Source organism: Oscarella lobularis, chromosome 1 (assembly GCF_947507565.1).
Source record: "Oscarella lobularis chromosome 1, ooOscLobu1.1, whole genome shotgun sequence".
NCBI classification, from domain to species: Eukaryota; Metazoa; Porifera; class Homoscleromorpha; order Homosclerophorida; family Oscarellidae; genus Oscarella; species Oscarella lobularis.
Window position 1 is genome coordinate 170775 of NC_089175.1, and position 25789 is coordinate 196563.

The following is a 25789-nucleotide window of genomic DNA, read 5'->3' on the forward strand; positions in this document are numbered from 1 at the left end:
CTGGTGGACGAGTTTCCTGGTGCTCGGCGTTAGCGTGAGCGAGAGCTGCAAGCCGAAAGGAGAGTTCCACGGCACCATGCTCATTATCAGTGCCTTCTTCAATCCACTCCAGGGATTGCTCAATTGGTTCGTCTACGGAAAAACCGACTGTTTCGAGCGGCTGAAATCTCTTCGATATCACCTACTGAGACGCAGCTCAGTTCTGTCGTCATCAGTCTCAAGAGAAGATACGCCTCTGTCTCTTCCGGAGGATAACGAGTGTATCGTACGAAGCAGCAAGTGAAGAAGTCATCTTGGTGTAAACCTTTCATGACTCTAATGACGTCAAGAAAGTAGACGAGTTCCTTACCACTCCCACTTTGTCCCCACGAGACTTGTTGTATTGCGTTGTGAAACATTCCCCCGCCGGCGATGGCCTCTCCTGACGCGATCGCGTTCATCTGCCTGCCGCAGGACTTTCTCTCCTATCGCAAAGGCTCTATCTACGCCGATATTAGCGTCGCGTCCGCTCTACTCGGAATGGCGGGTTCTTTGTATCTTCTCTTCGTTTGGAATCCGCACTCGCGCGAGAATCGTCGTCAATTGCCATCGAAAATCTCGCCGCCCATCGCTCCGAACAAGACAATACTCTTCAGTCTCGCTCTATCCGACGCGCTCGCCTGTTTCTTCGTCATTCTCAAGTCGTTCGCCTTGTTTATCATTTCTCGGCCCGAACACTCCGGCGACAGCCTCGCAAAGGAAAGCTACGCCTACTGGGGCCACCCTCTAGCGACTCTCCTTCGCTATTGGTACCAGTGCACCTTCCTGTGGACTTTCTGCTTCTCGCTGGACGTCTATCTTCAAGTGACGCACCGAAACGTCCGCAACGCGCTTTATCATCTCGTCTGGATCGTCGCCGCGCTAAACATCGCCGTCGGAACGGTTCCAATCGCTCTAGAATTCCACAGCACGTGCCCAAACGAGACGCACTGGGAAATGAAACTCGCCTACGTGCCCATTTGGGTCGCGCCACTTCTCGTCACCGCAATCGGCTCGCCCATTCTATACGCGCTCGCCTATCGTCGCATTAGAAGCTATCTACGCCAAGGAAATTTCTACACGGACAACGAACGACGCTTTCTCAACGCATTTCGCTGGAAATTCGTATTGGTCATCGTCTTCTTTTACCTGTGCTGGTGGGAGTCGCTCGCACGCATCGTACTTTACTACGCACACACGTCTAAGCGGCTTTGGTACGCATCAGCCGCCTTTAATCCTTTACAAGGTCTTTTCAACGCTTTTATCTACGGTCGGCATCGATTTTTTCGTCGGCTCGCTACCGGCAATCTCGCCACGTTGACAACGTACGGAACTATCATTCAACAGTCTATGGATTCAAACGACGATAATTACAGTTCTGATTCAGGATGGAATTCGAGTGTGAGCGTCAGCGGAAATTTCAAGGAGGTCATCGACGACACTGACTACGATAGTGACAACAATAGTAGATCTATATACAAGTTGTAGAGAGTCTAATCCTGTCTAGTTAGGACAACTATGTACAACTCTGATGTTTTTTTCCTCTACGTGCAAGGGTCTCCGTTTTCGCTTCGGCTTCGCGTTTCCGCGATTAGTCTAAGGCATTTATCGAGGCCCGTCTTACTGGCGACCATATGAGACAATCCCATTGCTTCGACGCCGTTGACGAGCGGATTGAGCCACGTGGACGAACGGCGTGTCGACGGGACGATGTTGCAGCCGCGAGGAAGGTAAAGCGAGAAGACGGCATCGAGAGCTTCGTCCAATGTCACATCACTAATATCATCAGCAGACAAATCTTATATACATATATAAAAATAAATATTGGAGATTTGGTGTGAGAAATCTTTTTTTTATTACTTTTTGTGACCGCCGTCAAAGCGTCGTTGATTTCTTTCATCTGGGGATAGTGACCGCATTTATTGAAGAACGTTTTAAAGAAACGTCGCTTGAGTCGTCCGTCTTCAGCTAGAGCAGCAAACACTTGACAGTAAGCTATAGAAGAAAAAAGTCTAAAACGTAGAACTAATCAAAATCGAAAAGCTTGCCGTTTCGCCGTTGAACGTATTCCTTCAAGTGAACGAATGAGGAGTTGGAGACGACATTAGAACCGTGCACTATCTGCAGTCGAACAACTCGGCGATAGTAGTCTTTGACGACGTCGCGATCGCAAAACCCGCTCCACACACTCTAAAGAGAAAAAAATAAAGAGATCATAAATTACATAAATGATACTATTCCTCACTTCTGCGAGAAAATCCTTCCTCGCCTTTCTCTCCCTATATCCTTTCCATATCCTGTTAATTAATTAAAAATACTATAAAACCTCCCCTCCTTGATTCTAAGCCACTGACTTTTGTATAGCAACAGCTGCCTGTTCCTGCACTTTGAGTGGCACTTCGTTCTTATGAAAAGCCCTGAAAACATTCCCCGGTATTATCAAAAATCGTCTTATTTGTGTTCGCGTACCTTCGTATGTCCGTGTGCGCCTTGACTTCCTTCAATGAAGCCATTCGCTTTCGATGGGTTTTATACAGTTCGGCGTGCTTTCGTTCTTGCTCTTTTCGACGCTGTTCCTCTCTACGCCACATCGTTTTTTGATGCTCCGTCGACCAGCTGGGATCGATTGGCGATCGATGTTCCGCGAGCCGACCCGCAATCTCCTTTTTACGCGAGAGAAAGTAGCGAAAATTTCTAGAAAAATAAACGGAGTCGATCGCGCGATTTTTTGAGAGAGAAGGATTTTCGCACCTCTGCATCACTCTTGCCGCTCTTTCTCGTCGCGTTTTCTCCGCCTGTTTTCGCTCTTTCTTATCGGATTGGTCGCGAAAGAGCTGCTGAATGTTTACGGCCAATTTGGCCTCGTGCAACTTCCACGTTTCCGGATCCATCAAATCCTACACAAAAAAGTAAAAATCGTTCTTCTGTGAAGAGAAGTCACACCTACCTTTAAATTCTCCGTGCTCCTTTTCTTCTTTTCCGCCTCTCTCAACGTCGCACTCCTTCCCGCCGAAAGACTCCGACTGTGAAGCCGCGATCGAGCGGACGACGGACGAGCGGACGACGGACGAGGCGTCGTCACAAGAGCCGACGCGGCGGACGACGGTCGAGGCGAGGACATCGACGAGAACGAAGCCGACAAACGCGGACCAAACGGAGACGGCGATCTAAAACAAAAAATAGATCATCAAATGAAGAATTTGTAATTAAATACCTTGATAAGTTGGTCATTGTCATAGGCGGCGCTTCAATTACAATGCTCGGAGTTCCTGTACGAATTCGTCCATCCAAAGACTCGTAACGGGGTTCTAGGACACTTACCGAATACTGACGGCGATGACGCGACTCTGTAGCTAATGTCATCTCCCTCACAAAGATCCTTAGAAAAAACAGACAATCGTTTTTAGCACAAGAGTGACGATCGTTCTCATCAACTTTTACAAATGAGCGACGATCGTTTCTCATCAGCTTTTTAATTAAAAAAAATTGACGATCGTTCTCATCAAGAAAATAACTAAGTTTAGTGTACACAAATGTCTAGTCTCACCGATTCCAGTCCAATTTCGCTCTTACACTGCCTCGCATCTGCTGACATCTGACGCCGCAACACCGTTTTCCTACGCGCGACTCTCCTTATTTATTTATTTATTAATCTTCTCAAAAAGAAATCGCTTACTTTGGCCGTCCGTTCCCGATTGTCATCCGCTTTACTCTCATCGTCGCCTTCAACTCGCGTCCCGCCTTTCGATCGACGAACGACGTCGCCGGTATGCAGCGCGTCAGCGCGACGGGTTGCGTGTGCAAACGCGGCGTCAATCGCTGAGCGGCGTTCGCGCAACGCTGCGCCGTACGCTTCATGTACGTACTTCCGCCGACGCCGTCCGCCGTCCAACAATATCGTCCAGGACGACGTCGAACGGACGACGGAGACGCACTAAAAAATAAATAAATAAATAAATAAATAAATAAATAAATTGAGCGTACCTTTTTCTTTTTGGAGCGTCGCTTGACGGCGTTGGCGGCGGCGGAACGGCGTGAGAATCGCGCACTGACGACACGTCATCAATGCTGTCTGTGATGGAGAAAAGACCGGATGTCGCCGACTCCGTAACGATGGATTGAGAAGTGAGAAGCGAGCCACATGACGCATCCAAATCATTTCCCCCATCGTCCCACGCTTCTTTCTTAGAAATAATCGGACGCTCTTTCGGAGATATCGTTCTCAATGAAACGTTTCTTTTTCTCGTCGACTTTTGAACGTCCGATCTCTTCGAATCGACGTCGGCCAACGTCGTCGAATCCGGAAATAACGCCGGTCTGACGGCGTGCGAGCGACCGACGATTCCGCGTACGACGTACGGCTGACGATCGCCGGCGTCGTAACCCTCGTCGTCGCAACTGTCCGCCATCGACGATGATGACGTCAGAACGGATTTCGTTGTTGGAGTCTCGACTTTTTGTGGATCTTCCGTATTGCGTGCATTCGCAATTGCCTGTACAACGATATCATCCATGTCGAAGTCGACAACCGAGTCTCCTTGTGAGAGTGCGTTCATGTATTGGTCTTCGTTGACGCTGCTCAAATAGCGATCTCTCACTATTGCAATAAAGTTATGTCGATTAAAATGTCACGTGTGTGTGCTGACCTGGACGCGAGTGCATCAGCCTGGCTATGTATTGGCTAGTGAAGCTATTCTCTTCATCATGTTTTGGACTATTAACGGGGACGTCGACGTCGTGAATTTCTACCTCTTCCTCCTCCTCCATCATTCCCAAATGAGCGTATCCCTAGCGTTATGTACCCAACGAAAGATTATTTTTCTTAGTGTAAACTCACCTCAGATGTGCCGCCTGATGATGTATGATAGTGAGCTTTCTGCACGGTCAACGTTTCAGAGAGTAATTCAGCCGTCACCACTCGCCTCTACACCAGAAATAGCCGCTTCAAAAAAGAGGCCAACTACCTCAAATTAAAACCCAGACACTCTTTAATAAAAACTGTCTGGGTTTTCTGTCTGGGTTTAATCAAAAACACACCTCTAGTGTAAAACGGCCCCACCTAAGTCAATGAATGGTTTCGGATCCTCCCTTCCCTTCTCCCCCCAGCTAAAAGTTCACGTTACCTGGCGCGAAGTGTTCAATGTCCACTGGCTCTTTCCTCGACTCTTTCCATTCGTCTCCTTTTCCGCTGAGGCGCTCTTGAACCAGACAGAACAACAAGTGCCGTTGCCCGTAGATACATTTTAAGTCATCGCGTACCGACGGCGTCTCCCATTGACTCCTATTCGCTTCGAACCACTTGTGAACTCGCTTCAAATCGTCCATTTGCTTCCGCGGCGTCGCAGTCCTAGAAAGAGAGAAGAAAAACGTACTTTGCGAGCGCCCAACGTGAAACGATTCGACGCACAGTGTCACTTCGTAGAGCATTTTGAGAAGGAGATGATAGAAAGTGCGAGACGTCTCTCTTTATCGCGCGAGGGAGGGGAGAAGGGGGGAGGAGGAATATCTTTGCAATTTTTAACCTAAGACGGGCTCGCGATTTCTCTCTACTTTCTATGGTCACGCGATGGGCGTCTAGCGACGTCAACGCTGCTGAAATGCGCGTCCAAAGCGCGCACCATCGTGCCGAACTCCGATCGGGACATTAGCTGCGAAAGAAGGCGCGATAAGGCACGATCTCTTCGAAACGGAGAAAGCGCGTTCGATTATACCTTCGAGTTCTTCAATAACTCGACGTCCCGACGGGCGGCAGCCATGTAGTCTCCTTTCTTTATCCGGGCATTTCTAAAGTCCTGCGGTTCACCAATGTCGCAATTAATCTCTGACTCTCTGTCGCAATGATATGCCGATTCACCAACTGTAAACTGTTGCGAGACGGGCATCTTCTAGGCGAAGAAGACCTTTGGGTGCGAAATGGAATTATTCTCAATCCCAGAGACGTATTTTGGGGGGAGAAAAGGACGCCAGACCGCGTAATCGATTGCAAGGGTTACATCGCAGCTCCGGGCTTCATTGACACGCAAATAAACGGTGAAAATCGAGTCGCTGGCGTAGAAAAAAATCTGACTCTTTTCCCAGGGGCTCTGGGGTTTGATTTCTCGTCGAATCTGGACAATTTTCCCGAAAGTCTTTGCGCCGTGGCGAAGGAAATACTTCGTCACGGTGTAACGGCTTTCTGTCCAACAATTGTATCGTCTACTAGAGAAACTTACAAAGAGGCAGGTTACGTAGCAAAAATAGTCCGAAATTTTCAATTTTCAATTTTCAGATTTTACCAAAATTTGTTGCGTATGAAAGTGGCCCAGACGAAGCGACTCTACTAGGACTTCATCTCGAAGGACCCTTTATTAGTCAAGAAAAAAGAGGTGCTCACCACGAGAAGGCGGTGTGGGTCGATGAGGACAAGGCAATCACCATGGATACGCTGATGAAGCGATACGGATCTCTAGAAAGAGTCAGCATTGTTACCGTAGCACCTGAGCTAAGGGGAATGTACGAAGTTATAGAAGAATTACAGCAAAAGAATATTGCTGTATCATTAGGTATAGTCAAACGCTAAAAAAAGGGGGATTATTTAATAATTCATATGGAAGGGCATAGTATGTGCAATCTTGACGGGGCTGAAGATGCCGTAAACAGAGGATCTCGTTTTATTACTCATCTTTTCAATGCTATGCTTCCTGTATGTAAAATTTGAACAAGGGGTAGGGATACTGTGATCCTGTAGTGTTGCTATAGTTTCATCATCGCGATCCGGGCATTGTGGGTCTATTGACTAGCAAAAGACTAAAAAATCGCCAAATCTATTACGGAATAATTGGTGATGGAGTGCACACGGATCCCGCAGCGTTGAGAATAGCCTACAGAGCTAACCCTAAAGGTGCTCCTCCTCCCTTCCCCACCCCCAACATCACAAAGCATACCTTTTCTTCTCAAGGAGTTGTCCTTGTGACCGATGCAATGGCTGCCATGGGCTTATCCGATGGGATACACAGTCTAGGCTGTCAAAGTATAGAAGTTCAAGGAAATCAGGCCCGGCTAGTCGGAGAAAAAGATCGTCTAGCCGGAAGGTTACAACTTAGATAAATAGATATAGATTAACATAAATTTTACGTAGCGTGGCAACCATGGACCACTGTGTTCGCTATTTTGAAAAGGAGACGGGTACGTCGTCTGAGTAGCGGTATTTTCATCATTCTATACTTTACGTTTAGGATGCGGTATACCTGCTGCCTTAGAGGCGGCAAGTTTACACCCAGCTAAAATGCTGAGACTTGAAAACGAAAGGGGAACGCTCAATTACGGCTCAAGAGCCGACTTTATTCTATTGGACAATGATATGAATGTCCAAAGAACGTACATAGATGGTCGGCTAGTTTACGAGACAAAAAAATAGAGACTCTCTGTACTATGCACAAATTTTCACCGCGCTATAAGTGTGCATGACGACAACACTGCAAAAAAATATAGTCGTGCAGAAATACTGTGCTTACTTCTTCCTTTACGAATCGTACGGATTCACGTGCTGTCGTCGAAACTGTGGCAATACTACAATAGTCGGAAAAGCCGGCGATCGACTTATCTGCATAGAGAGGATGATATCTAAATGAATTCTCATCCTAATTCAACATACCGACGAACTGGCCGACATTGCTCTCATTTTAGTGACGGCGGAGCTCGCGCGTGACGTAAAAGGAACGCGTGGCACGGGAGAGTGGCAACGTGAGGGAAGAGGAGCGCTCAGATTTCGAATTCTTCCCAGGGGCCTTGGCCTAGTGCGTTTGAGTCATGCATGCACCACTACACTGCACTCAAAAAAGTCTCACCTGGTTTCAGCTGCCGCTTTTCGCACTATGACCATTGAGTTCAAGTCGTCGTCACTCAGAAGCTGTGTATTATGAAACGCGTGGTATTTCTCTTTATTCTTTGTTGGAGATGAACCCAGTTTAGGCTTGAAGCTAAAATTTTTGACGTCATGTAGACGACAAAAGTTTTCGATAATCAGGTTGACTCACCACATAAATTTATCATAGCCAGAAGCAAAATGCTCATCGGCTCTCACTCTCGACTGCGTCAAAAGGTCACTAATACCAAAAAAAAGATTTCATTTTATGCCTTCCTATTATGAATAAATTAACCTGGAATCTTTCTTATTTACAGCCAACATCCGACTCAATTCCTTCTCGCTAATCGTCTTCGACGAGTGCAGGGACACGGCACTGACATCATTCGACTCCTCCACGCCCCTCTTCTTCACCCTAGCCGCTTGCCTCTGCTTCCAACTAAAAAGAAAAAGAAAAACAGCTAGGAAGTACACATGAATAACGGAATGATCTATGATACCTCCACAAGGGTCGACGCCTGTAAAGAGGCTGCGGCCCACTGTTCACAGCAGACCATCTAAGAGAAACGCCTATATTAAAGTACTCATATATATACAAATGACGACTTACAGTTTTGGAGTTTCAGGATCGGTGGTGACCCTGTAGAGAAAGAGAGAAAAAAATCGATTTTAGGAGCGCCTTGCTGTGGGACTTGCTTCGGAATGTCCCGCTGCCACGATTCGGTGGTGGCGCCCATTAGGCGCTTGTCGAAATTCTTCGTCGCTTTGCTCAAAAGTGGAGGAGGTGGAGACCCATTAGGGGAACGAAGTGTCGTTTTCGGCTCCTTCGCTACGATTAGCTTGGCCGCCTGCGTCTAGAACTTTGTTACGACTACACTATAAACAAGGAGCGCCTCTTACGCGCTCCGGAAACGCGGTGCGTCGTTGGAAACGACGATATAATGATTCGCTTTCGTCGTCAACGTTGCTCTGCGAAGTCGAGATAGTGTCTAATCGACGTTGGCAGTGTCAAAACGCATACCTGAAGGCCTGGTAGCTCGAAATCGTGCAGTTTACCAACTGCAGCCATCAGGCTTGCGCAAACAATTTAGAACGTCAAGACCCGGATAACACTAAAATAACATCTATCTATCTATCTATCTATCTATCTATAACTTTCTGCACTACAAGACAAAACGTCAAGAGAAGCGTCAGTTTAGTTCCAATCCGACGTTTCTGGGTCTGCAGTAGTATTCCAAGCTGATGTAGAAGATGTAGCAGCGGGATTTTGTAAAAGAGACCCCTCTTCTTCTAAAGTAGCAACGCCATTATTGTCCCTTTTGCAGCACTTCCTACACAGCATTTTGAGCCGCCTTCTAAAGCTGCTTGTAGAAAAAGTGTAGATGAAAGGACCAAAGAAAGAAATGATAGAAGGTACAAACATAGTAGCAGCAAAAAAGTCCTGAAATGTAGAACTTTTGCTTATTTCAAGAGCTTTTTTGACGTTGGCCATCAGATAAGCATTCCATGACGTAAACAGCAACAGTGGAATTGAAACTAGAAATATTGCAGTCATCAGCCTTATTCCCTCCTGGTTTCGAATCTGCCTATTTCCCCGTAGTTTTCTGTACACAAAAATGACTGTTGCAATATAGAATGATGCCATTGCTATCGCTATGACAAAATAGAAGGAATTGATCACTTGCTCCAAACGAGACTCGGAGGAATTTTCTCCTAATAGAAAGTAAGTTCCGCATCTTGCAAAACTCATCGAAATGTTGTGACTTTTGTGCAGAAACTGATTGTAAGTGTAAGATTTTAGTGGACAATACATAGACAGTGCGAATGAAACTAGCCACTCTAGGACAAGAAGAATACTTAGACTTCTTTTTCCCGCCACAATTCTTCGGCCACAGCAGCCGACAATTTGCATGAATCCTAGAAAGATTATTGTTACGTACAGCATTGTCCAGAGGGAGAGCGACGCAGTTGCAATCACGCGCGACGTCCAGCATAGATGAGCCATTAGAATTGAGACATATGCACACCAGTTCTTTCTTCGTTTCATCACAGCAACGATTAGAATTCTTCCAAGAGATAAGAAAACGTCCGACAAAGCTAAATTGATGACGAGAATAGAGTGAGGACTTCGATTAGAACTACATCTCCATACAATCACCACAACATTGAATAGGATAGCGAGGCCTGAAATAAGCAGCAATCCCACCGCAACCCCGGGACGAGAAGTGATAACTTCGTAGAAAATAAACGTGAGTCGAAGTTCTATTTCAAGAGCCGTAGATCCACTCTCCGAGTCGTTTATTTGCATGAAGCTTTCGCAGTATAGATCAGTGGAAGAAAACATCTCCGATCTCCTTCAATCCTTTCTCTAACGTATCACCGCCGACGTCTGCCGTACGTAACACACTGACGCATCCAATGGCCGATACGGATATTCTCGCTTCTCACTTTTCGTTTTACTTAATTAATTCTCGCTTCTCGGTTTTACTTTTCGCTTCTCGCTAGGAAGCGAGAAGTAAAACCGAGAAGTGAGAAGCGAGAAGCAAGAACCCGGCCGTACGTATTGCATGGCCATCTTCGATTTGATTGTATATCCGGCATTGTCTGCCTGGTGTGAATACGCTGCCAGCCTATGTCTCTCGCTTCGGATAACTTCCCAGCGTTCGCTTAATTCATTTCTTCGCAAATTCTAAGCAAGATATACACGTTATTGTCTCTGCATCCCATAAAGATTTCATCGCCTTGCTCAAAAGAGTGGAGGAAACCCATTAGGGAAATTCTTCGCGTTACGACGTTGTTTTGGCTCATTTTTTCGTCTTCCGCGGTCTTTGTTCCGACTAGCTGCTATGGACAGCTAGGAAGAGTGGCCTCTTACGTAACGTGGTGCGTCGCGCTGCATGGAGACTCACTTTCGTTCATGCGAAGTCTAGACAGTGTCTAATCGACGACGCATTGCATACCCGAAGGCCTGATAGCTCGAAATCGTGCAGTTTTACAACTTAGGTAGTTTTACCAGAGAAAACAGAAGTTCAAGACCCGGATAGACTATAATGTACAGTGTAGGTAGGTAGCAAAAAGTGAAGCACCCAGTTTAGTTCCAATCCAACGTTTCTGTGTCTGCAGTAGTATTCCAAGCTGACGTAGAAGATGTAGCTGCCGGATTTTGTAAAAGAGACTCGTCTTCTTCTAAAGTAGCAAAGCCATTAGTGTCCTTTTTGCAGCACTTCCTACACAGCATTTTGAGACGCCTTCTAAAGCTGCTGGTCGAAAAAGTGTAGATGAAAGGACCAAAGAAAGAAATGATAGACGGAACAAACATAGTAGCAGCAAAAAAGTCCTGAAATGTAGAACTTTTGCTTATTTCAAGAGTTTTTTTGGAGTTGGCCATCAGATAAGCATTCAATGACGTAAACAGCAACACTGGAATTGTAACTAGAAATATCGCAGTCATCAGCCTTATTCCCTCTTGGTTTCGAATCTGCCTATTGTCCCGTAGTTTCCTGCACACAAAAACGACTGTTGCAATATATAATGCTGCCATTGCTATCGCTATGGCAAAATAAAGAGAATCTGTGAAGACTCGACTCAAACGACGAGATTCGGAAAAGTCTGCTAATTCAAAGTAAGCTCCGCAGGTTGTATAAGTCATCGAAATGTTGCGACTGCCGTGAAGAAGCTGATTGACTGTGAGATCTTAGTGTCCAATACATAGACACTGCAAACGAAATTAGCCACTCTAGGACTAGAAGAATACTTAGACTTCTTTTTCCCGCAGATATTCTTCGACCACAGCAGCCAACAATTTGCATGAATCCTAAGACGATTATCATTACATACAGCATCGCAAAGAGGAAGATCGCCGCCCGTGCAATCACGTTCGACGTCCAGCATAGACGAGCCGTTAGAATTGAGACATACGCACACCACTTCTTTCGTAGTTTCATAACTGCAACGATTAGAATTCTTCCCAGAGACAAGAGGATGTCCGACAAAGCTAAATTGATAATGAGAATAGAGTGAGGATTTCGATTAGAACTGCATCTCCATACAATCACCACAACATTGAATAGAATAGCGAGACCTGAAATGAGCAGCAAACCCACCGCAACTGCAGGACGAGAAGCGATGATGTTGTAGAAAAGAAACGTGAACGGAAGTTCTATTTTAAAAGGCGATTGGTCCGGTCCACTATAATTCATCATGAAGCTTTCACAGTAAGGAGGATCAGCGGAAGAAAACATCTCCGATCTTCTTTAGTCCTTACTCTAACGTACGACTGCTGTACTAAAAACACTGGAGCATCCGTAAAGTGAGATTTGTGATTTGATCATACATCCGGCATTGTCTGCTTTTGGTGTGAATTGAAACGAAAATGTACCCGGAATGGCTCTGCATATTGTCTGCTTTTGGTGTGAATTGAAACGAAAATGTACCCGGAATGGCTCTGATGGCGTTTCTAAGCTGGCGCACGTACACCTCCGAAATTCTTCGTCGCTTTGCTCAAAAGTGGAAGAGACCCATATTAGAGAAATTCCGCTGTACGTGAGTCGTTGGAAACGACGATTCGACTCGCTTTTGTCATCAACGTTGCCCTCTGCAAAGTCGACATAGTGTCTAATCGACGTCGGAAGCGGGAAAATGCATACATGAAGGCCTGGTAGCTCGAAATCGTGCAGTTTAGCAGCTGCAACAATTTAGAAAGTCAAGACCCGGATATATTCTAATGTAGTGCCTTAGATATAAGACGGAACACTCAATCTAAAACGTAAGCACTATTTTAGTCTAAATCCGACGTTTCTGTGTCTGCAGTAGTATCGCCAGTGCTAGGCCAAGCTGACGTAGATGATGTAGCGGCGTCCTCTTCTAAAGCAGTATAGCCTTTATTGCGCTTTTTGTAGCACCTCTTGCACAAAAGCTTGAGCTGTCTTATAAAGCTGCTTGTTAGAAAAGTGTAGATGAAGGGGCCAAAGAAAGCAATCACAGAAGGAACAAACATAGAAGCAGGAAGAAGGTTGTGAAATGCTGCACTGGTACTTATTCTAGAAAACGGCAAAAATGTTTCGGAGTTGGCAATGAGATAGGCATTCCATGATTCAAACAGCGAAATCGGAATTGAAAGTAGATATACGACAGTCATGAGCCTTATTCCCTCTTGGGGTCTCTTTTGGTTTCGACTTTCTTATTATTCCGTAGTTTCCTGCACACAAAAATGACTGTTGTAACATAGAATGATGCCACTGCAACCGCTATGATAAAATACAAACAATTTACGATCACTTGTTGGTAAAGTAGAGAATTATAATCCCCAAGTTCAATAAAAGTTCCACAATTTGCTGCATTCATCGAAATATTGTGACGCTTGTGAAGAAATTGATTGTATGTTTGTCTTTGTAGTGTTCTAATCACTGATACTGCAATTGAAACTGCCCACTCTAGAGTGAGAAAAATTAGAAGACTTCTTTTCTCTGTAGAGATGCTTCTGCCACAGCATCCAACAATTTATGTGTCGCTTTGCTCAAAAGTGGAGGAGGAGGAGGAGGAGGAGACCCATTAGGGGAACGAAGTGTCGTTTTCGGCTCCTTCGCTACGATTAGCTTGGCCGCCTGCGTCTAGAACTTTGTTACGACTACACTATAAACAAGGAGCGCCTCTTACGCGCTCCGGAAACGCGGTGCGTCGTTGGAAACGACGATATAACGATTCGCTCGTCGTCAACGTTGCTCTGCGAAGTCGCGATAGTGTCTAATCGACGTAGGTAGTGTCAAAATGCATACCTGAAGGCCTGGTAGCTCGAAATCGTGCAGTTTTCCAACTGCAGCCATCAGGGCTTGCGCAAACAATTTAGAACGTCAAGACCCGGATAACACTTTCTGCACTACAAGACAAAACGTCAAGAGAAGCGTCAGTTTAGCTCCAATCCGACATTTCTGGGTCTGTAGTAGTATTCCAAGCTGATGTTACTAAAGTAACAACGCCATTATTGTCCCTTTTGCAGCACTTCCTACACAGCATTTTGAGCCGCCTTCTAAAGCTGCTTGTAGAAAAAGTGTAGATGAAAGGACCAAAGAAAGAAATGATAGAAGGTACAACAAACATAGTAGCAGCAAAAAAGTCCTGAAACGTAGCACTTTCGCTCATTTGAAAAGCCTTTTTGGCGTTGGCCATCAGATAAGCATTCCATGACGTAAACAGCAACAGTGGAATTGAAACTAGAAATATTGCAGTCATCAGCCTTATTCCCTCCTGGTTTCGAATCTGCCTACTTCCCCGTAGTTTCCTGCACACAAAAATGACTGTTGCAATATAGAATGATGCCATTGCTATCGCTATGACAAAATAGAAGGAATTGATCACTAGCTCCAAACGAGAGAAATGTTCTCCTAATAGAAGGTAAGCTCCGCATCTTGCAAAACTCATCGAAATGTTGTGACTTTCATGAAGAAGCTGATTGTAAGTGTAAGATTTTAGTATGATACACACAGACAGTGCAAATGAAATTAGCCATTCTACGACAAGAAGAATACTTAGACGTCTTTTTCCCGCCGAAATTCTTCTGCCACAGCATCCAACAATTTGCATAAATCCTAGAAGGATTATTGTTACGTACAGCATCGCCCAGAGGAAGATCGCCGCATTTGCGATCACGCGCGACGTCCAGCATAGACGAGCCATCAGAATTGAGATATACGCACACCATTTCTTTCTTCCTTTCATGACGACAACAATAAGAATGCTTCCCAGAGATAAGAGAGTGTCCGACAAAGCTAAATTGATGACGAGAATAGAGTGAGGACTTCGATTAGAACTGCATCTCCATACAATCACCGCAACATTGAAAAGGATAGCGAGACCTGAAATGAGCAGCAAACCCACCGCAACCCCAGGACGAGAAGCGATGATGTTGTAGAACAGAAACGAAAGCCGAAGTTCTATTTCAAAAGGCGTCGGTTCCCTCCCACTACTATCGTTTAGTCGCATCTTGAAGATTTCACAGTAAGAAGGATCAGTGGAAGAAACTGACATCTCCGATCTCCTACGATCCTTACTCTCGAACGTAGCACTGCAATAAACACGGACGCATCCGCAAAGTGAGATTTGTGATTTGATCGTATACATCCGGCATTTGGTGTGAAAGACGGTTGCTCAGAGCCTGTGCACAACCCACCCGGATTAGAAAGCTAAGACCAATCAATCTACAAGGCAGTTTAGTTGAAGTTTGTGTCGTCTGAATCTCCGGTCCAAGCTGACGTAGAAGATGTAGCGGCGGGGTTTTCTAAAGCAGCAAAGCCATTATTGTCCTTTTTGCAGCACTTCCTACTAGTACACAAAATTTTGAGCCGCCTTCTAAAGACGCTTGTCGAAAAAGTGTAGATGAAAGGACCAAAGAAAGACACGATAGAAGGAACAAACATAGTAGCAGCAAAAAAGTCCTGAAACGAAACACTTTTGCTTATTTCAAAACCTCTCTTGGAGTTGGCCATCAGATAAGCATTCAATGACGTAAACAGCAACAATGGAATCGAAACTAGAAATATCGCAGTCATCAGCCTTATTCCCTCTTGGTTTCGAATCTGCCTATTGTCCCGTAGTTTCCTGCACACAAAAACGACTGTTGCAATGTAGAATGATGTCATTGCTATAGCTACGAAAAAATAAGAGGAATCTGTGATCACTTGTCCCAAACGATGAGAGGGATATTCTCCAAATTGAAAGAAAGTTCCGCATTTTGCCAGACCTATTGAAATGTTGTGACTTTCGTGAAGAAGTTGATTGTAAGTGTAAGAGTGTAGTTCTCCAGACGTAGACAGTGCGAACGAAATTAGCCACTCCACGACAAGAAGAATACCTAGACTTCTTTTTCCCGCCGAAATTCTTCGGCCACAGCATCCAACAATTTGCATAAATCCTAGAAAGATTATTGTTACGTACAGCATCGCCCAGAGGAAGATCGCCGCATTTGCGATCACGCGCGACGTCCAGCATAGACGAGCCATCAGAAGTGACACATACGCACACCAGTTCTTTCGTCGTTTCATCACAGCAACGAGTAGAATTCTTCCCAGAGACAAGAGAATGTCCGACAAGGCTAAATTGATAACGAGAATAGAGTGAGGACTTCGATTAGAGCTACATCTCCAGACAATCACCGCAACATTGAAAAGGATAGCGAGACCTGAAATGAGCAGCAAACCCACCGCAACCCCAGGACGAGAAGCGATGATGTTGTAGAACAGAAACGAAAGCCGAAGTTCCATTTCAAAAGGCGTCGGTTCCGTCCCACTACTATCGTTTAGTCGCATCTTGAAGATTTCACAGTAAGAAGGATCAGTGGAAGAAACTGACATCTCCGATCGCCTACGATCCTTACTCTTGAACGTAGCACTGCCGTAAACACTGGAGCATCCGCAAAGTGAGATTTGTGATTTGATCGTATACATCCGGCATTGTCTGCTTGCATGATGGTGCTATGTCTCTCGCCTCGGATTAATTTATCTCTTTGCAAATTCTAAGCAAGCACGTTATCGTCTCTGCATCCCATGAAGATTTCATCATGCACCTTGCTCAAAAGAGTGGAGGAGACCCAGTAGGAGAATTCTTCGCGTTACAACGACCTATTTTCGTCTTCCCCGCGGTCTTGTTCCGACTAGCTGCTATAGACAGGAAGAGTGGCCTCTTACGCGCTCCTGAAACGCGGTGCGTCGCGCTGGAGACCCGCTTTCGTTCATGCAAAGTCAAGATAGTGGCAAATTGCATTCACGAAGGCTTGGTAGCTCGAAATCGTGCAGTTTTACCAGAGCAAACAGAAGTTCAAGGCCCGGATATAGGTAACAAAGTGCAAAGCGTGAAGCGCTCAGTTTAGTTCCAATCCAACGTTTCTGTGTCTGCAGTAGTATTCCAAGCTGACGTAGAAGATGTAGCGACCGGGTTTTGTAAAAGAGACCCCTCTTCTTCTAAAGCTGCAAAGCCATTGTCCTTTCTGCAGCACTTCCTACACAGAATTTTGAGCCGCCTTCTAAAGCTGCTGGTCGAAAAAGTGTAGATGAAAGGACCAAAGAAAGAAATGATAGACGGAACAAACATAGTAGCAGCAAAAAAGTCCTGAAATGTAGAACTTTTGCTTATTTCAAGAGCTTTTTTGGAGTTGGCCATCAGATAAGCATTCGATGACGTAAACAGCAACAGTGGAATTGTAACTAGAAATATTGCAGTCATCAGCCTTATTCCCTCCTGGTTTCGAATCTGCCTATTGTCCCGTAGTTTCCTGCACACAAAAACGACTGTTGCAATATATAATGATGCCATTGCTATCGCTGTGACAAAAAAAAAGGAATCTGAAATCACTTGGTACCAACGATGAGCGGGATATTCTCCGAATTCGAAGAAGGTACCGCATTTTGCCAAATTCATTGAAATGTTGTGACTTTCGTAAAAAAGTTGCTTGTAAGAGTAAGAGTGCAGTGCCCCATACGTAGACAGTGCGAATGAAATAAGCCACTCTAGGACAAGAAGAATACTTAGACTTCTTTTTCCCGCAGATATTCTTCGACCACAGCAGCCAACAATTTGCATGAATCCTAAGACAATTATCATTACGTACAGCATCGTAGAGAGAGAGAGCGACGCTTTTGCGATCACGCGCGACGTCCAGCATAGACGAGCCGTAAAAATCGAGACGTACGCACACCACTTCTTTCGTCGCTTCATAACTGCAACAAGTAGAATTCTTCCCAGAGATAAGAGGGTGTCCGACAAAGCTAAATTGATGACGAGAATGGAGTGAGGACTTCGATTAGAACTGCATCTCCATACAATCGCCACAACATTGAACAGGATAGCGAGACTTGAAATGAGCAGCAAACCCACCGCAACTGCCGGACGAGAAGCGATGACGTTGTAGAAAATAAACGTGAAACGACGTTCTATTTCAAAAGGCGACGGATCCGTCTCACTATCGTTTGCTTGCACCTTGAAGCCGTCACAGTAAGAAGGCTCAGTGGAAGAAAACATCTCCGATCTTCTATAATCCTTACTCTAACGCACCACTGCCGTAAACACCGACGCGTCCGGCCGCAAAGTGAGATCCATTGTCTATTTTTGTGTGAATACGCATCCGGCCCACAATACGTGCGCTTTTATACGCTCCGGATCTTTCAAGAGTTTCTATTTCTTTGCTAATTCTAAGCAATACACGTTATCGTCTCTGCATCCAATGAAGATTTCGTTACCATGCACAACGGGTGACGAAAATACTTCTGATGGCATTTCTAAGCTGGCACACACTTCCCCGCTGTCCAAATCAGCCACATGCACAACTCCTCTGCTTTCACAAAAGCAAACAAAGCTAGAGTCAAAGAGACGAAATGCAAACGGTGTAGAATAGATCGGACTTTGAGGATGACAGCAAGACCACAACGGTGTCCCATTAGCAGCAGATAGGCAACGAAGCTGACAATCATGAGACCCAATCAAAATGATTTCTGATTCTAGAGAGTTAAAAACGACGGAAGGCGACGAAAAAATCGGCCGTCCAGTAGAAAAGAACCAAAGCTAAAAAACGAATCCTTCCTTATCTATCAAAATATAATCCTACAGCTATTCTGTACCTGTTCGCCTTCGGAAGTAACACAGTAAACATTCCCATCCGTTGAACCAATGCACAACGAACCGTTGCTCAATAACGACGGAGAAGAAAAAAACGGTCTCGGACTTGGGTAAACCCAGATCTTATGGTGGGAGTGCTAGAGAGAACACAAAGCGTGTGTTGACGTCGTCGCGAAAGTCTAACTCCACGACTAACCAGGCAGACGCACATCAAATGCCCAGCCAGTGTGGCACCGTAAACACGACGTCGTGAGGAGTCCATAACAGGAGAGGAAAAAAACGATCCGTTGCCTTTGATAGACGCCACCAATTCCTTGTCCTAAACGTCATCATGCCACATAAAACTTAAAAGACCACAGCTCGTGTCTGTACCTCTATACTAAGTCCAACGAGTCTGCGACTGTGAGAACCGATCCACACGTGTCCTGTCAACGGATCTACGCAGGGAGAGCTCTTCACCTCGCCACCGGTATCGAATTTCCATGCAATAGATCCAGACTCGACGTCCAACACGTAAACAAAACCATCGTAGCATCCTATAAAATACTTAAAATTTTCCAATAATACTAATATTTTAAAAACCAACCAACAACAAGAAATTTTCCACAACGAGATAAAACTGCTGAAGATTCGATTCTATCACCAAGCAAAGCTTTCCATAATAGAGTGCCACTATCAGCAGCCACGGAAACAAACGAATGCGAATGAGATCCAATATAAACAACGTTCCTATAGTTCACGCAGAGTCAAAACTCGATACCTAGAGTATCTATTATTAATTAATCTTACATATCTCCTAAGGTTAGCAAAGGCGAGGCATCGACGCACTTTCCAGTGTCAATTTTCCACGTCACAGACATCTGAAAGGAACCCCTCTGGCTCACCTTTCTTCCTTCTGCCCTTGAAAGCAAAAAGAATATTCGCTGTCACACCAAACACATAGGTAATACTTGAATATTTTGTCTGATTGATTTCCCCGACCGATTGAGGCGACTTTTCCTGCTAAAGAGACGGCGGTTCGACGTCGTTTCGCTGATGGAACCGAGTCCGTTTCTGGAGCAATTTCGTCTGGCGTCCTTTGAAAAATCGATGACTCGAGATTGATATAGGAAAGGTGAAGGATTCGATCCAACAGATCGTCAAGCGATTTCTTTTGAAAAAAAGGCAATGACGCGACAATGATCTCTGCCAGATTAAGAGCGGCAAGCGACGTTCCACCCGCCTCAATAAATGACCTCTGTTTCAGCTGAGAAACATTCAATTGAGTAGACGGGAGAAAACCCTAAGGAAGAGCACCTTAGCGCAGAAAAACGACAAGGCATCCGTTCTCAACTTACTCTCCACAAATTCCAAAGCTTTTCACGCAAATCTGATTCCGCTATTTCATCCAAAACTTCATCGTTACAATTTAGATTCAGTTTCTTTAACGATTCGGTATCTACCTTGCCTACAAAGCAAATAGTGGTCATAAAAAAACCATTCTTTCCCTTGTTCTTCTCACCATGATGAGTAAGGGGTAATTCATCCAGACGAACGATTTTGGATACGTGAGCAAACGATGGCAAGACGTCCTGCACTCTTTTCCGCAATGAACTTTCTGTCATCACTTTTCCAGACGTTTTCAATGTAACAAACAAAACCAATTGGTTTCTTTCATTTTCGAAAATAAACTTGCAAGAAGATATGCCCGGAACTTCCATAACAGCCTTAGAAAAACGTGTACACGAGCCTATATGCGTCCTGTTCTCATCTCCCTACCATGTCCAAGGAAATGAGGTTGACTCGCCTTCCGTTGAGCTTGATTTGGCTGTCCTTTCGTCCGATATAATAGATTGAACCGCTCTCCGCCACGCGTACAACATCTCCTGACGAACGCATAATCCCATTTGTCACCGCAGTCTCGTCATTAAGAAGACAGCATCGCTTTCCGCCACCTGAATATAGAAAAAAAATAGACTCACTAAATTATAATGCTATGTGTACCAATCCATAGCTCTCCTATCGTTGATTTTTCTGCCGAATAATTCTCCTTTTGTCTAACTTCAAACGTGGTGTCACTCAGGGGTTTTCCTAGCGGTACCAACGTCTCGTCTGATAGCTCCGTAATTTCGTGACAGCTTGCCCAACAGGACACTTCTGTGATGCCATACAGGTTGAATATTCGAGTTTGATTCTACAGACAATATATTGGGGAGCCTTGGACCATTATTATCCTCTCTTACTTTCTTATGTTTCCATTTCGAAATTGTCGCTGTAGATGGACATTGCTCTCCGCCAAAGGCAAGAATGCGAAGCTTTGACGTTTTCCCAAGTATCTAGAAACCAAATCAGGACTAATCAAGCGACGCTAAAGAACAATCCTACTGCGCTAGATATGACGTCATCGCGAAAACCATAAAATAGTGCAGGAGTCGGCTGCAGCCAAAAAATAAATAATTTAAAAATCTCTACGTCCAATTATGTATGCTCCCACCTGCATAACAGTTACGTTGTGCTTTATCAGAATATCCAAAAGAACGTTGGGCTGCCGTTTTACGACGTCACTTACAATCAATAGACAAGCGCCACTAGACAACGCACAAAACATCTAATCAAGAAGAGATTGAGCCTAATCTTCTTCTGATCTCCTATCTGGACCCACCTCTACAACAGATGGATCGAATGTATAAGGAGAACACAACAGAACGACGTCATCGACGCCTAATTGAAAAATTCTCCTAAAAGTCGAGTTAGAGAGTTGCACTGTACTTTTTCTGTTCATACATCAAGTCTACTATGTTGGGTACTATGCACTCGTGAGGTACTTTGACCAATTTTGGCTCTCCCGTGCTTCCTGACGTCGACATGACGTAAGCAAGGTCGACGTCTGACGCACAAATCAAACGCTGGGACTGATGAACGTTGATGCGAACAAGGACAATGCCAGGTGGCAATTTCTCTGACATAACTCTCTCGACATTATCAAACAGATCACAAAACTCCTAATTTTAAATATTTAATTATGTTTTTCGAGGTCTGTACTTGCCTCTAGTAAAGCTTTTGCTACGAGGCATCTCTTGATGGTTATCTTTGCGAACGATTGCGTTCTCCGTCGAGGCGGCTGAGTTCTGTCAACCGGAAAGTAAGCGGCTCCCGTTTTGATTACCCTGCGTGCAGTAAAGCATTGCTTGAATCGCTTTTAGGGGAGAATCTTACGCCAAAATGGCGACCGGAAGTAGATGGTTTGGAAGTAAATACAGCCCAATGACCTAGTTTCGTGACGTCCTTAGCATAGGAATCGCAGGTAAAGATCACTAGTTACCTCGTTCGAAGCAACTGGACACCCGAGAGCTTCGCTCGTTCGATTTACAAGGACATCTAGAGACTCGTAGGTGAGCGAGACTCGATTATCGTCGGAATTGTCGAAACGAATAGCTTCACGTGCACAGAACTCTCCAAATCGACTCTTGAAGAGACTGTAGAGATTCGCCATATGGAAGCCAGGCCCGGAATAAATAGAACACGTGTCCATCAAATAAAAATTAATTCTAGAACAATTGCACTAATTAGTAATTTTAGCTAACTGCTGTCTGAATCGCTGCTATCGTCTTCTGACGTCACAGTTCCTTTTCCGGTCAGCGCCGTCGTTGAATTGCTGATGCTGAATTTTTCGCGATGGCCTTCATCTCCCTCGCTCTCACTCGAGCTGCTGTTACTGCTGCTACTACTGCTACTACTGCTACTCGCGCCGTTCACTGAAAGCGACGACAGCTCTTCGTCTTCTTTAGCAACGACTTGAGCAACTGTGCTTGGACCCACAGCTGCAGGTTTCACTTCAGGTAATGCTACAGGTGCAGCAGGAACAGCAGAAGCAGGAGAGACAACAGTAGTCGCTTGCTTCACATTCTTGGAGGCAGCAGACGCGGATTTTCCCTGCATCACTCCCCATAGTAATTTTACCTAAAGTATTCTCATTGCTCTACCTTAGCTGGTCTTCCAATTTTCGTTCTGCCCACCGCCTCTTCCGCCAAGAAAATTCTCTCTAAATCCACGCAATTTCTCAAGACATACAGTAAGGTATTCCCCCTACTCCACGTACCAAATTCTTCAGCCGTTCGTCTTCCGTGCAAATTAACCCACACTTTACGACTGCTATCGTAGCGAACGCACGGATCCTTTTCGTAGTGAAGCCGATCCAAAGCCCCACTAACAATCGAATAAATCTAAAATAAAATATCCCCATGTCTTCATCATTCTCGTCGTCCTATCGCACCTGCTGGTCAGTACACGTAGGCGAAACAAATTGGGACTCTTTCAAAAGAACGCAAACCTATGTACGCATATAATAGACTACTACAAGTGTCGACTCTTTTTTTTCTTTGCTACGTACTTTCGCTCGAGTGCCTTCTCCGTTGGGCAATCGAGCAATTGCATCGCGAACTGGGGGAAACACGAATCTACTACGAGGCCTTATACATAAAACGAGCCTACTATACTCACCCAATGACAAAATATTTACAACTGGCGGACGATCGCTTATCAACATCGGATGCTCGCGAACCTTAGTCGTCGTCGCACCCTATAGAATAATAATAATAATAATAATAATAATACAATATTTTTATTGGCGAATTTGTCAAACCTTGATTGGACCCACGACAAAACGGTGACCATGCATCATATAAGTAAACGACTTGTGTGGATTTTCGAAGCGAGCGCGTTCCTGGCGAATGCCTATTTAGCAACGCACTTCGATCGCACGCCGTCTAAAACTAACCTGGGCATGAAACAATCGTTTTTCTTCATCAGACAGAGGTCGAACGACGTAGTCCGTTCCCCTAGACACGAAAAAAATTAAGAATGATAAGGAAAGTGTCACCGGTTCCGTTTCTTTCTTTACAGAGGAGAAGCGTGCTGTAAAGATGGTTCTGTAGCCAATGGTGACGGCGCTATTGCCGCTGCTTCTGCCGTTACGGCTGCTACTGCCTTTGGCACGTACGGTTTCTTCTTCGCTTTCGTCTTTTTGACAATTTTCGCCTTCGATCCTTTGATTCCTTTCGATTTGGAAACGGCGGCGCCCTTTGAGCGCTGCCCTGGTGACGGCTTCGGACTCGCGCCGGCATAAACTATCCAAATCGTTTTATAGAAAGCGGAGAATAGGCGCGTGACGATAACCGTAAGGTCTGCGCCGTTTTGGCAGCTCAGCTCGACTTATGATGCCCTCTATTGTCACGCTGCTTGTATCTAACTCCGGATCCAACTGGCACGGGGAAAATTACATCGCTCCTTAATTAATTTGCATTTTCCTACGTCAAAATGTCTTCTACGTCTGTGATGATTTCGAAGCATTTTTAAATAATCGGCGTCGGTTAGCTCAGCACTCAACGGCTGCTCTGGAGCATCGAGAATATCCAGAACATCAGAAATCCCGTCTGCACGCCATAAGATATATATTTACCTTACACTATTATGACTTCTTACGAGTTTGCTGTTGCAATGCAACCGGTATTTCTTCGTCAGACGACACGGGATCAACCTGAGAAAAAGGTACTGTATTAATTAATTAATTCATAGACTATGTCTTACGCCAGCCTCTTTGTGACAATGATAAAGAATTCTGCTCAGAAAAGAAATGAGTCAGAAAACCGTGAACCCCTTTTCTTCTCCGCGAATCTCACTTCTTGTATTTAGCATCTGCCTCGTACGTAAAAGAAGCCCCGTTCTTCTGACTCCGCCGCCGTCTATGAAGTCAAATATTTTTATTTTAATTAAATCGACAAGGAGGATATTGATGACTTTCGCTTTCTTTTGACGGTTTTCCCTGGCGCAACCTTGCTTGCTTCGACAAGAAATTTCTAGAATCGTTTCACCATTAAAATTTTGTCGCTTTCATTAATTAATTAATTAATTTACCTGTCGATTCACCACAAGTTCATTTAGCAATTTATAATAATAGTTTCTTTGGAAAAACTGTTTATTAGGCGACGTCAATTAATTAAAAGTGATAGGGGAAATATTGTGGAATGTGCTACTTGGTGTTGTTCAAATTTTGCCTTCTCTTCAAGTTGTTTCAGTTGTCGCACTGTGGGATCGTAGTCGCCCTCTGCACGAAACTTTTTTTTGGAAAATTTTGTCTATAGGAATGGACTTACTGCTCAAATTCGTCACAAATTGATCGACAGGATTGCCAAAGTGAAAGTTTGCGTCGCCAAAGACCTCGCTAAAACACGAATTCGACCCCAGAAAAACGACATTTATGTGTACCTGATATTTTTGTCGGCGAGAATAGGATCGTTCGTATCCGATGACAATTTCGGTAGAAATTGCTATGCAGCAAGCGCGGGGCTTACGCTAGATGCAAGCTATCGCTGTTTTCTTACTCTCAGATAATGCCTCTCCTGTAAAGACAGCTTCTTGGACCACGTTTCGTACGATAGCATCTCCTTCAGAGCGTCAGGCTGTGTCGAAGAGGGCCCCTACGATTCTCTGCCTACGATTCGTTCGCTGCGGTCTCACTTCTTCGACTACGATCGATGGAAGGTCGATTTCTTCGTCTTTGTGCGGAAGAACGAGCCGCACCGACATGGCGGCGGAAAGAAGCTCTAGCTCTAGAGCACGTTAGCGTAATCGTCATATTTGTCGATACCTCGCACGTACTCCGATAATCTACACAAAGCGTAAGACGAAACCGTGAAGAAGAAGAAGAAAGGCGTTCACGAGGCATTCTTCGCCATCTTGAGCCATGATCATACGTCACACGCTTACATCATTTCATTGCCAAAAATAAACTGCTGACCAATCAATAGTCAAACCGGTATTCAACCGGTTTACGAATTCGCGCCTATTGGACGGTGGAACCAATCAGAGCGCTAGGTGACCCCAACGTGACCCCAACCGACCAATGAGAGCGCTGGGTGGGGCTACACGATTCAAAAGCGAAGAGCACACCGATTTTCCCTCAGTTGCGGCTGAGGGTGGATGCGGCGTGGTTCGCTACGTCTCGTTCTTGAACGGACCGGCTCGGGGGAAGGCAAAAGGCAAGTCTGGGTGTCGGATCAACGTGGCCCACGGATAATCCGTGCCGGAGCCCGTAGGCAGGGCGAAGGGGGGCTTCCGCCTCGGTACGCGCACTGGGCAGAACGATCGCTTAGGTCTTATTGTTGCTAACAAGCACGAACCGCGCTAGGCTCGAGCGGTTACGGCTTGGAGGGGGTGTTCAAAAACGGTCTGGTTGCCGGCACTTTTCTCACCCGATAGCACGATTAGACCGAGGATGATCCGGCTCAGGTGAAGGCATTTCGGGCATTGCACTGTCTTTCTTGTCGGCCTCTACAAACAGTGGTCGGC

The 25789-nt window shown here is 45.2% G+C and overlaps 6 protein-coding genes across 13 annotated transcripts; 2 read left to right on the forward strand and 4 right to left on the reverse strand.

Annotated features, from left to right (window-relative positions):
- Positions 1-411: 411 nt before the first annotated feature.
- Positions 412-1506, forward strand: LOC136196916 (G-protein coupled receptor 143-like). The gene has a single exon (XM_065986577.1). The coding sequence runs from the start codon at positions 412-414 to the stop codon at positions 1504-1506; it is 1095 nt and encodes a 364-aa protein (XP_065842649.1).
- Positions 1495-5797, reverse strand: LOC136193869 (uncharacterized). Of its 2 annotated transcripts, none has more exons than XM_065982871.1 (20): positions 5730-5797; positions 5569-5666; positions 5426-5482; positions 5278-5365; positions 5142-5216; positions 4856-4942; positions 4665-4806; positions 4003-4615; positions 3695-3952; positions 3566-3635; positions 3340-3397; positions 3233-3287; positions 2966-3185; positions 2770-2915; positions 2488-2712; positions 2373-2435; positions 2264-2315; positions 2067-2208; positions 1879-2013; positions 1495-1816 (listed from the first exon to the last, which is right to left on the reverse strand). In XM_065982871.1, the coding sequence occupies exons 1-20, from the start codon at positions 5772-5774 to the stop codon at positions 1563-1565; spliced, it is 2883 nt and encodes a 960-aa protein (XP_065838943.1). In that variant the 5' UTR covers positions 5775-5797; the 3' UTR covers positions 1495-1562. The 2 variants fall into 2 exon arrangements, with proteins under 2 accessions (XP_065838943.1, XP_065838935.1); XM_065982863.1 differs by having other exon boundaries at positions 3566-3650.
- An 11-nt stretch (positions 5798-5808) lies between these two features.
- Positions 5809-7501, forward strand: LOC136193880 (N-acetylglucosamine-6-phosphate deacetylase-like). The gene is made up of 8 exons (XM_065982883.1): positions 5809-6048; positions 6097-6236; positions 6287-6560; positions 6612-6700; positions 6757-6898; positions 6956-7088; positions 7136-7182; positions 7233-7501. The coding sequence occupies exons 1-8, from the start codon at positions 5856-5858 to the stop codon at positions 7412-7414; spliced, it is 1200 nt and encodes a 399-aa protein (XP_065838955.1). The 5' UTR covers positions 5809-5855; the 3' UTR covers positions 7415-7501.
- Positions 7313-8944, reverse strand: LOC136193887 (uncharacterized). 2 transcript variants are annotated; one of them, XM_065982903.1, is made up of 10 exons: positions 8883-8944; positions 8762-8830; positions 8558-8709; positions 8472-8501; positions 8362-8418; positions 8157-8300; positions 8034-8102; positions 7845-7976; positions 7652-7790; positions 7313-7600 (listed from the first exon to the last, which is right to left on the reverse strand). In XM_065982903.1, exons 1-10 carry the CDS (start codon positions 8928-8930, stop codon positions 7520-7522), a joined length of 921 nt encoding a protein of 306 aa, XP_065838975.1. In that variant the 5' UTR covers positions 8931-8944; the 3' UTR covers positions 7313-7519. The 2 variants fall into 2 exon arrangements, with proteins under 2 accessions (XP_065838975.1, XP_065838967.1); XM_065982895.1 differs by having other exon boundaries at positions 8558-8715.
- Positions 8945-12544: 3600 nt separating this feature from the next.
- LOC136184880 (beta-alanine-activating enzyme-like) lies at positions 12545-21945 on the reverse strand. 6 transcript variants are annotated; one of them, XM_065972287.1, is made up of 22 exons: positions 21765-21945; positions 21659-21711; positions 21489-21609; positions 21227-21444; positions 21105-21180; positions 20937-21050; positions 20828-20878; positions 20686-20778; positions 20447-20636; positions 20222-20397; positions 19965-20169; positions 19801-19910; positions 19414-19745; positions 19253-19363; positions 19050-19192; positions 18836-18999; positions 18660-18782; positions 18466-18600; positions 18088-18409; positions 13636-18039; positions 13517-13583; positions 12545-13470 (listed from the first exon to the last, which is right to left on the reverse strand). In XM_065972287.1, exons 1-20 carry the CDS (start codon positions 21933-21935, stop codon positions 18023-18025), a joined length of 2925 nt encoding a protein of 974 aa, XP_065828359.1. In that variant the 5' UTR covers positions 21936-21945; the 3' UTR covers positions 12545-13470; positions 13517-13583; positions 13636-18022. The 6 variants fall into 6 exon arrangements, with proteins under 6 accessions (XP_065828359.1, XP_065828210.1, XP_065828059.1 ...); XM_065972138.1 differs by having other exon boundaries at positions 13636-17616; positions 17672-18409; XM_065971987.1 differs by having other exon boundaries at positions 13636-16367; positions 16419-18409.
- LOC136185269 (nuclear factor related to kappa-B-binding protein-like) lies at positions 21903-25185 on the reverse strand. Its single transcript, XM_065972405.1, has 22 exons — positions 25100-25185; positions 24959-25050; positions 24823-24900; positions 24707-24768; positions 24595-24662; positions 24475-24545; positions 24356-24412; positions 24239-24297; positions 24121-24183; positions 24029-24059; positions 23924-23978; positions 23753-23874; positions 23618-23702; positions 23343-23568; positions 23220-23280; positions 23085-23165; positions 22943-23021; positions 22833-22882; positions 22716-22772; positions 22542-22665; positions 22426-22484; positions 21903-22375 (listed from the first exon to the last, which is right to left on the reverse strand). Exons 1-22 carry the CDS (start codon positions 25164-25166, stop codon positions 22022-22024), a joined length of 2001 nt encoding a protein of 666 aa, XP_065828477.1. The 5' UTR covers positions 25167-25185; the 3' UTR covers positions 21903-22021.
- Between the last annotated feature and the right edge of the window lie 604 nt (positions 25186-25789).

Coding starts and splice junctions, on each gene's coding strand:
- LOC136193887 (XM_065982895.1), bottom strand. CDS start 8,930: ATGGCTGCAGTTGGTAAACTGCACGATTTCGAGCTACCAGGCCTTCAG. Junction 8,419..8,471: donor GATCCTGAAACTCCAAAACT/GTAAGTCGTCAT, acceptor CGTTTCTCTTAG/ATGGTCTGCTGTGAACAGTG. Junction 8,103..8,156: donor GTAAATAAGAAAGATTCCAG/GTTAATTTATTC, acceptor TTTTGGTATTAG/TGACCTTTTGACGCAGTCGA.
- LOC136184880 (XM_065972138.1), bottom strand. CDS start 21,935: ATGGCGAATCTCTACAGTCTCTTCAAGAGTCGATTTGGAGAGTTCTGT. Junction 20,170..20,221: donor ACCTCATTTCCTTGGACATG/GTAGGGAGATGA, acceptor CGTTTTTCTAAG/GCTGTTATGGAAGTTCCGGG. Junction 18,783..18,835: donor TCGTTGGACTTAGTATAGAG/GTACAGACACGA, acceptor GATGACGTTTAG/GACAAGGAATTGGTGGCGTC.
- LOC136196916 (XM_065986577.1), top strand. CDS start 412: ATGGCCTCTCCTGACGCGATCGCGTTCATCTGCCTGCCGCAGGACTTT.
- LOC136185269 (XM_065972405.1), bottom strand. CDS start 25,166: ATGCCTCGTGAACGCCTTTCTTCTTCTTCTTCACGGTTTCGTCTTACG. Junction 24,413..24,474: donor CAAAATTTGAACAACACCAA/GTAGCACATTCC, acceptor CCTAATAAACAG/TTTTTCCAAAGAAACTATTA. Junction 23,703..23,752: donor GACGTAGAAGACATTTTGAC/GTAGGAAAATGC, acceptor TCCCCGTGCCAG/TTGGATCCGGAGTTAGATAC.
- LOC136193869 (XM_065982863.1), bottom strand. CDS start 5,774: ATGGCTGCCGCCCGTCGGGACGTCGAGTTATTGAAGAACTCGAAG. Junction 3,186..3,232: donor ACAATGACCAACTTATCAAG/GTATTTAATTAC, acceptor TTTTTGTTTTAG/ATCGCCGTCTCCGTTTGGTC. Junction 2,713..2,769: donor GCGGCAAGAGTGATGCAGAG/GTGCGAAAATCC, acceptor TTATTTTTCTAG/AAATTTTCGCTACTTTCTCT.
- LOC136193880 (XM_065982883.1), top strand. CDS start 5,856: ATGATATGCCGATTCACCAACTGTAAACTGTTGCGAGACGGGCATCTT. Junction 6,237..6,286: donor CTAGAGAAACTTACAAAGAG/GCAGGTTACGTA, acceptor TTCAATTTTCAG/ATTTTACCAAAATTTGTTGC. Junction 7,183..7,232: donor CTATTTTGAAAAGGAGACGG/GTACGTCGTCTG, acceptor CTTTACGTTTAG/GATGCGGTATACCTGCTGCC.